General features: G+C 34.3%; 2 protein-coding genes across 3 annotated transcripts; both read left to right on the plus strand.

The window, feature by feature from the left end:
* Window positions 1-2,282: 2,282 nt before the first annotated feature.
* Window positions 2,283-3,580, plus strand: LOC140805760 (probable small nuclear ribonucleoprotein G). 2 transcript variants are annotated; one of them, XM_073162056.1, is made up of 4 exons: window positions 2,283-2,390; window positions 2,484-2,506; window positions 3,084-3,205; window positions 3,308-3,580. In XM_073162056.1, exons 1-4 carry the CDS (start codon window positions 2,356-2,358, stop codon window positions 3,368-3,370), a joined length of 243 nt encoding a protein of 80 aa, XP_073018157.1. In that variant the 5' UTR covers window positions 2,283-2,355; the 3' UTR covers window positions 3,371-3,580. The 2 variants fall into 2 exon arrangements, with proteins under 2 accessions (XP_073018157.1, XP_073018156.1); XM_073162055.1 differs by having other exon boundaries at window positions 2,293-2,390; window positions 2,484-2,520; window positions 3,089-3,205.
* A 3,020-nt stretch (window positions 3,581-6,600) lies between these two features.
* Window positions 6,601-9,623, plus strand: LOC140804969 (rho GTPase-activating protein 1-like). The gene is made up of 5 exons (XM_073161139.1): window positions 6,601-7,245; window positions 7,948-8,068; window positions 8,172-8,291; window positions 8,579-8,809; window positions 8,927-9,623. The coding sequence occupies exons 1-5, from the start codon at window positions 6,854-6,856 to the stop codon at window positions 9,464-9,466; spliced, it is 1,404 nt and encodes a 467-aa protein (XP_073017240.1). The 5' UTR covers window positions 6,601-6,853; the 3' UTR covers window positions 9,467-9,623.
* Window positions 9,624-9,653: the final 30 nt, after the last annotated feature.

The raw sequence follows: 9,653 nt of genomic DNA on the forward strand, positions 1-9,653 counted from the left end.
TATCTATAGTTAATGTTAACATTCAATGAGGTTTCATTATGTAATTCGAGGGAGATGTGCGAAAAAAATGGGTGATTGATACATGAAAATGAAGTAACAAAAGAATAGGGATTTTTAACCTCATTCTCATTTGAGTGGGTCTCATGTGAGAGCGTCTCACGGATATTAATCTGTGAGACGGGTAAACCATATCCATATTCACAATAAAAAGTAATACTTTTGGCATAAAAAGTAATACTTTTGGCATAAAAAGTAATATTTTTTCATGGATGACCCAAATAAAGATCCGTCTCACAAATACGACCCATGAGACCGTCTCACACAAGTTTTTGCCTTCTCATTTAGATGCTTGGTTCTCCCTTAAGATGATAACACTTATTCCATGATGGCAAAAACTTGTGTGAGACGGTCTCACGGGTCGTATTTGTGAGACGGATCTTTTATTTGGGTCACCCATAAAAAAGTACTACTTTTTATGCTAAGAGTATTACTTTTTATTGTGAATATGGGTAGGGTTGACCCGTCTCACATATTATGATCCGTGAGACGGTCTCACATGAGATTCACTCTTCCATGATAGTATACATTCCTACCATTTGGGCAGGACGTTTATCCATTCATATCCTCAAAACTTTCTAATTCGAGTATTTTTTTGTTTTAGTCTTGTAATTTGTCGAAGATTTGATTTCATACAATAATTTGGTTTTTTTTTTAAATCCGAAACAACTAAACCTATCTAATACAGTTTATTTGATATTGATTGTATCATACGTGATTTATGAAGTAAAAATATAATTATATTACACATATTAAAATATATATTAACAAAAATAAAAGGGAATGACGAATTTTTTTCCTTTCTTTTTGAAATATTGAAAGTTATATTGCTTTATTTTTATGTCTTTTTTTATCACATTAATTTTAAATTGAGTAATAAGCTTTATTATCTCTATATACGTCCTGTATAATAGAATCAATGTATATTTCGATTGATTTAGTTGTTTCGGGTAAAAAATTATCAAAGCAAAAAATTTCAAGTTACTATATAAAAATCAAAATTTAACAAATTATAAGACTAAAACAAACAAACTTACTAAAGTAAAATCTCAATTTTCTATTTCCAATTTTTGAAGAATTCGGGTAAAAAAGCTCGATGGATAACTCATCTCAGAATAACCCGTTTAATTTTTTGAGTCCGAACAAAGGCCCAGCCCATTGTAGGGGCCGCTACGATCGAATTTGAATCTTCAATCCTACTCACACTGGTTAGGTCCAGTTTGGTAAGCAGGATAAGGGTTGGATTATTTATTAATAATCTGTTTGCTTTGATTTTTAATTTTGACATTGATTAACTCATTGACAACTTTTACTGTGTCTGTAGGAGAAGAAATCCAGTTAACAATGAAGGATAAAAACTATCCGGCAACACCGAAAATGATTAATCCCCAAAATACCCCTTATTTTGAATATCAAAATGCAAGTGGGTCTTATTTTACGTCAGTATCCTATTTTCTTCAGAAGACTAGTGCCATTGACCGCGGCGGCTGAAGAACTTGGAAACCGAAAGGGGACAACCAAATCCTCATTTGTAAGATAGATCCGAAGAACTTCAGAAGACTAGTGCCATTTGGATTGAGAGAAACACTGAGAAAGGTTGAAAGTGTTGCTCTTGAGGGAGTCGCTTACACTGGTCAGAGTTGAAAACAGGCGCTGCATATCATCAGAGTGACGTCCAATTTGGTGGAAAAAACCTTGGTAGTAGGGACTGAAATAAGAATGACACTGGAGCAGAGCATCAATTTGCTAGAAATTAAGTATGTTGATGAGGAGGGGCCGCAGATCTTCTGGGTCAAATGGATTAGAAAGGAAGTTCCTTACATGAATTGGTGGTGGTGTCGTGTAAGATTATTTCACAGGTACAGTGGTCGTAAAGCCTTGCCTGATGGTTTAATGAGTTTCATAGAAAATATTCTGGTTTCAGTTGCTGAGTTCGAAGGTTCAGAATATGTTCCATATTCCAATTTCCAGCTGCTTCAATCGGAAATCAAGTGGTGTCCACACTTCTTATCATTCTTAACTACCCAAAATAAAACGAGAATGGGATATTAATTAAATATTAGGCTGAAGGGTATTTTCGTCATTAACAGATTTATCAAGATTTTATCTACCTTGTTAATTTCACACCACACATGATATTACATATCTCTCAAATTAATAATCTTATCATATCAAACATTTATCAATCAAATTATTAGTCATTCAATTATCACATCCTACAAACCAAGCAAACCCTTAGGGTTTCCAACAGCGACAAGCTAATCCCGCATTACTCTTGTTCTGTGTTTGTGTTTCGCCATGAGCAGATCAGGTCAACCCCCAGACCTCAAGAAGTAAGGGGCTTGAATTTAGAATTTACCGCAATATCTTATTAGTTCTTCGTATTTCTTGTAAATTAATCTGTCTATTTCTCGATTGACGGGCAGGTACATGGACAAGAAGCTACAGAGTAAGTGCCCAATTGTTCATCTTGTTAGTTTCAGATTAGGGTATTTTTATCAATATAGTTTTATAGAAGCAATGGTCTCTGTTACATAATCGTTTTTTAAAATATAATCATTGTTTCATATTTTACCATACTTGGATTTCGTGCATTCAATTTATGATATGCGTGTATGATTAATTCGATCAGTCAATTTTTGGGAGACATCAGGCAGAGGCACACACCATCTAACTAAAGTTATTGAATTTCAAATGGGTTGGAAGAAACTGCTGGATTTTGTATGATACTCGCTCGGTTTTGTAAAATTTATATGTGTTGATAGAAATAACTAGAAGTATGAACTTTGATTTCAGGATTCGAAAATTTGAACATCTTGAATGTTGGTATAGTCAGTTTCTAGCATAAACACCATTTATGGTTGGTGCAATCTGTGTAAAATGGCATCATATGATGTCATGATTAGCGCGAGCCTTTGCTATTTTGTGTTGCGTAAAAATTTCCTGTGCTCTAGATATTATCGGTCCTTGTCAAGAGTAATGTTAATTTCCATTCCCTGTATCTGATGAACTGTGAACTGTTGCAGTAAAGCTGAATGCCAATCGTACAGTGGTCGGAACCCTTCGTGGTTTCGATCAGTTTATGAACCTGGTAATAGACAACACTGTTGAAGTGAATGGAGATGAGAAAACCGATATTGGCATGGTGGTAAGTCCTTCAAGTCCCGATTTTTTGAATCGTTCATTTCCTGTCACGACTCGAAGGATGTCGAACTTACTGTTTTGTGTTACGTTTTGCTGCCTGTTGTAGGTTATCAGAGGAAATAGTGTGGTTACTGTTGAAGCCCTTGAGCCGGTTGCCCGACCACAATGACTGTATATTTGGAATGCACTAAGTAGATCTTCGTTGTAGTGATAAATTGGTCATCTTGGATACTGAAATTGTTGTGTTCTTTATGTGTTCCATGTATTTCATAGTATCCTTCTTGAATCTGGTAGCTTGTTTCATATTTGTTACCTTGCGGTATGAATTGACTAGGTGGCTTCAGTCTGAGAGTTAATGGGTAATTCTGCTTGCTTAGAATCATTTCAAAGGATGAAAAAGTAGCTAGGTCATCTCCGACCTATATCGACTTAGGTAGTATTGTACTAAAATACGCAATTTTTGCACTAAATATAAAAGTATATTCGACAGGTCGAGAGGGTTCATACATATTTCTTGTTTACTTTATACACATTGAGTTTTTTAATTACATGACTATTTTATTTATGATTTTTGTATTTAATTAATTTGAATAATTAAAACAACGTGTCTAATTATACGAGTTACTTTTTAATAAGTAGGGATTATCATAAATCAAATTATGTTAACTAAACAAACTTGAAATTAAAGCCACAGTGAACGCACTAGTACTGTGTTTTACATCATAATTTTATAATTGTTTTTTATAGAAACTAAAACTATTTAAAACCATCAATTGAATTGCATCAATACAACATTGTAGGTGAATGAGGCAACACCGTGACGGGGATCATCCATTGTATTATGCTTCACTAAACTTCAATGTATATTTTCGAACAAAATTTCCAAGCGTTTTCGAATTTCCTCTGAAAAATTCATGGGATGGAAATAATCTCTATGCTAACGTTGTACATCGTAAAGTGATGAGATTTTCTTGTACAGCGTGGAAATCGTATTTTGTTTCTTTTTTTTTTATATATTATTTTACTTGGAGCGCCAATCGGAGTTTAAATTTTGTTAAATGTGTCGATGGGATTTCACAACGTATACAAGGTGGAAAACATACATATCTTTTTGGGGTTCTTTTGCTTTACTCCATCATTTTCCATCTGTCTTAAAAAAAACACGCAAATAGTCGTTGTAAAGATGGACAGGAGAAATAATAAAAATAAAAAAAATTGAAAAAAACCGCTTTTTTAATGCTGTCTCCGTTTTAATTAGTGTTTGGAAAGATGGTAGGTGAACGATCACCATTTAGTTTCTAAGCAGCACTTAAAAGACGGTTTTTTTTTTCCAGCTAAATTATTTTTTTTTGTTAGTCTTCGTATTTATCCAATAATTTCTCTATATCGGATTCAATGTCAAAATAAATGATAAATTTCTTATCTTTATCCGATGCAAAATGATTGGCAATCACGTTGAACAATTTTATATTTAATATATATATATATAAAATTAGGCGGATTTTGAGTTGCATAGGTGACGATTAAGCAGTTTAGACGACCAATTTTTTAACAATGTCCAGACATATCATCTTTCTAAAAATTGAGACGTGACCGATCATTCAGCACCTAATAAATGTTTAAGCCGTATATTGATTTTAACACTAGATGTTACATATTTTTACACTTAAAATTTTTATAATATTTATATTTTAAATTTTTTTCATTCTAACTAGGCATGAAATGATAAATTAATCAAACATGCTTTTGACTTTTATTACATGAACCAATATCTACAAGTCATATAAAAGTTAAAATAATGAAATGTCATTTTTTCTTGAGATATGGATATAGTTTTGTTTTTTCCCCCACAAAGTTTTAATGTAACAAATCTCATTTTTAATTTTTGTGGTGCATCTAAGTATCCTGGACTTAAGACTATTCAAACCGTCATATTATATATATATATATATATATATATATATATATATATATATATATATATATATATATATGTATATATAATGCAAAAACTTGTATGAGACGGTCTAACATGTCGTATTTTGTGAGACGTATATCTTATTTGGGTCATCTATGAAAAAATGTTATATTTTATGCTAAGAGTATTACTTATTATTGTGAATATCGATAGAGTTGACCGTCTCACAGATAAAAATTCATAAAATCGTCTCACAAGAAACATGTTCTATATATAAATAAACTAATTAACTTCAAGTAGGCATCCTTAACTCTCAAATGGACCCTATTTGCTTATTGGCACTTATTGAACTTGTAAATACAACAGCTATGGGTTCAACTACTCCATTTAAAACACACACACGCACCATTGACATTGCATTATAGCCCAACAACTCCAACAATTATTGTAATTAAACAGCTACTTTGGCGCATTGCGACATGTCCCGCCGATAGGATCTCCATGTTTTGTACTAATATACGACTCTTTACATGTATAAATTTTTCAATATTCATGTCTAATTTAAATTATAGGAATAATATAGTCCCATTTAAACGATTATTATGAATGGAAATTGTTTTGTTTGAAATTATGGACATTTTTTTGGTGCATCATCGTTCCATCTTCCATTGTGCAAGAATCGTATTCAATTTTAAGTCAAATCTCTGCACATAGATATGGTGTCCTTAGACAAAGCGAAAGCTAATTTACAAATACTACATTACTAATTATATCATGCGCATATTGAAAACATAATTAGCGCCCCATTTTGTTTTTGTTTTCTTTATGAGTAGGTCTCATGTGATACCGTCTCACGGATCTTAATCCGTGAGACGGGTCAACCCTACCCATATTCACAATAAAAAGTAATACTCTTAGCATAAAAAGTAATACTTTTTCATGGATGACCCAAATAAGAGATCTGTCTCACAAATATGACCCGTGAGACCGTCTCACACAAGTTTTTGCTTTTCTTTATAATATCACGTGAAGATAGTCATATCTTGATTCTTGCATATATCTTTATTCGTGAGATAAGTCAATAATGTTTATTTTTATAATAAAAAAATACTTTTGACACAAAAATAACACTTTTTGTTAGTGACTCAAATAAAAAATTCATCTCGTAAAATTGACTAATGAGACAATCTCACCCGAGTTTTTGTAAATTTGAAAAATGGGATTGCCTAATATAATATAAAATAACTAGGCCATGAATTTAGCTTAGTGTTATAACAAGAAATTAAGAACATGACAAGAATATTTGCCAATATTGATGACCAATTATCTGGTAAGATTTACGGAAGATTTAAGTTAAGTTTCAATAATCATTATTTCATTCCTTTAGAATACCGAAACCATGAGAAATATATAAATAAGTTTTTTTTAGAAAAAAGAATGGAAAGAAAAAAGGGAGATGATGATGATGATGTACAATCCTCACCTTCCACATATCTTTTCTTGAATCGAACTCTACTCTAACCAAATTCTCAAGCATTGACACCCTACGGTATTTGTATACCAAGAAACTTCCCCATTTCTCGTCTTTCTGCTCCTCCACCAACCGATCCCTCAGTAAAGACAAGACCAGACCAGAAACCCCCCCACACCTAACAAATCCATTCAATTTCAGCCGATAAAAATCCAATCTTGAAACACACCGTACACGCGGTTGCTATCGAAAAAGGTTAAAAAATGACAGTGACACTGCCTTCACACTCAACCTCCATTACATGTGTAGCACCTACAAACAATGATGCTTTACCCCAACAAACCTTTCTTAACCCTGTAGCTTTGTACGGGAGAAATAATTGTAATTATAGCTATAATACTGGTACGCAAATACTCGGAGTAGAAGAAGGGAGGGGGGATCAGCTCTCTGTTCTGGCAGTTTTGGTGACTGTTTTCAGGAAATCTTTGGTGGGTTGTCGAAGCACAAGCTGTGAGCTTGAAGAACAGCTAATGGAGATTGGGGTGCCTACCAATGTGAGACATGTTGCTCATGTTACTTTTGACAGGTTTGATGGGTTTCTTGGTCTCCCGGTTGAGTTTGAACCTGAAGTTCCGAGAAGGCCACCTAGTGCTAGGTCAGTCCTTTTCCATTTTCTCTTTGCATAATGATATTCGATTTTCTTGAATTTCATGTTTTGGTTGTTTCATGCGTGCCATTTGTTTCTACAAGATGGTATTCTGTTAATTTTTAATTATGTTTCTTGATGTAAATCGTTGCATTTTTTGTCTCTTTTTGGGAAATTATATCGGTGAATTGGGTAAAAGCTTTAAATGCTCTATCTGCAACTTCTTTCCTTGTATTTGTTACAACTGGTTGTTGATAAATTTTTTACTTGCAGTTAATGTGCAAAGCATGGAATTATAGAATCTCTCAGTGTTTGGTCTGAATGGTTCAGTAAGGGATCATGGTATACCAATTCCCAAAGTTACGACTTTGCAAATTGGCAAATCCTGCTGTAATTTAGATGAGCCATTCACATAACATCGTGACTATCTTTTCCAGTTAAAATGGAACATCTGATTGAGTAGATGGAAATCAAACACTATTGCATCGTTACAAAGTTGTGTTTTTAATGCCTCCTTTATGAATTTCTTTGTTTTCCAAAGAAAATAGTAACAAGCTAAGGGAGACAGTGGACTATTTTCTCCGGTCGTCCTTGAATGTATTCTGATAGTATATTGTACAAGTGATGGGATTTATTAATTATACCAACAAGACAAAAGAAGAGAGTGATTCTTATATCGGATCGACTTTAGTTTAATATCACTTTGTACAGTACAAGAGTTTTTGGAGTTTCGACGGAGTCAATGCAGCTGTCTTTTGACACCAGAGGTAATTGTGTTCCAACTATACTTTTGATGATGCAAAGACGCTTGTACTCGCAAGGTGGCTTGCAGGTATTTCGTTTCCCTCTGTATATTGGTATACATGGAAAATTGGAGAAAGTGTTATATTTTTTGTTTTGAGATACATCTGCTTGTTCTCCACCAATTTTCGCAGTCGGAAGGAATCTTCAGGATTAATGCGGAGAATGGCCAGGAAGAGTATGTCCGGGAACAATTAAATAATGGGATGATTCCAGAAAACATTGATGTGCATTGTTTAGGAGGCCTGATTAAGGTGCCAATCCTTCATTTTGTTTGCTTTTATGTTCCGTTTTATAAAATTTTAAACGAGATCGAGCTGAATCTAATCCCCAATTTTAAATACCAATACATCTGGGAATCGTGCTTTTCTTTCTTTCTTTGTCTCTTTCTTTTTGTTTCCTTATGTGTTAAAGGCACAGGAACCAATCCCTCCATGTCTATTTATTTGTGTGTCTTAAATCAGTTCGTTCATGTATTTATGAAAATATCGAGTTTGTAGTTTATCAGATGTCATTAATTCTTAGCGCTGCTGCTATTTAGGCTTGGTTTAGAGAACTCCCTAGAGCAATATTGGACTCCCTTTCCCCAGAACAGGTGATACTGGCTCAATCAGAAGACGAGTGCACTCATCTTGTTAGTCTCCTTCCTCCAACGGAAGAAGCACTACTGGACTGGGCAATTAACCTGATGGCTGATGTTGCTCAGCTCGAATATCTCAACAAAATGAATGCACGGAACATTGCCATGGTTTTCGCACCCAATATGACTCACGTAAGCAAGAAAAAATTGATAGATGGGCTATTTATGCTCTTTGTTATTTGTCCCTCTTAACTGGTGCAATCTATTTAGTACTGGGATCCAAACCTCACAATTATATGTTACCTACAGATGTCTGATCCTTTGACAGCATTGATGTATGTGGTCCAAGTCATGAATTTCCTCAAAACTCTCGTCATGAAAACATTGAGAGCAAGAGAAGATTCGGTACCAGATGCTGGTCGTGCACTGAATTTGAAGCCTCCAGATGAAGATGCCCATCAGGGCTCGTTGGGACGTGTAATTCTTGAAGTCAACGAAGTGAGTGATCAGGATGAACAACTTCGTGTTGGCAAAGAACCATTGTCAGACAAAAACTGCTATGCTAATTCTACGTCCCCAACCAAGCCAGAAACTAGCAATTCAGCCAATTGTTTCCTTGGTTCTGTTGAGAGCATGCTAACTGACGCGTCTGATAATCTTTCTGCAAATAGACTTGACGGTGAAAAAGATGCTTTTGGTAATGGAAGAACTCAACAAAAGAGTCGGAGGACGGAAAGAAAATCCAATAATGTGAAGAAAGAGTCCAGAAAACCTGCTACAAAAAGCAAGGAATTAAGCATTACTAGCCGCTTAAATTCACGAGCCGAAAGGGTGGAATCCTGGAGGTGAAATTCTTGGAATAGTAGGCAGAGAAAAAGAGAGAATCTCGTGCTTTGTATTTAATTTGTATTTGGATGAATGCATTGTTCAGCTTTGTATTTAACTTCCGACACATTCTTGCCTGTATTAAAAATTTTAAAATGTTCAAAAATTCAAGTTGGATCAACTCGACTCAGGCAACGATTTCAGTAGAGCA

The sequence above is a fragment of the Primulina eburnea genome, chromosome 11 (assembly GCF_022965805.1).
Source record: "Primulina eburnea isolate SZY01 chromosome 11, ASM2296580v1, whole genome shotgun sequence".
NCBI lineage: Eukaryota > Viridiplantae > Streptophyta > Magnoliopsida > Lamiales > Gesneriaceae > Primulina > Primulina eburnea.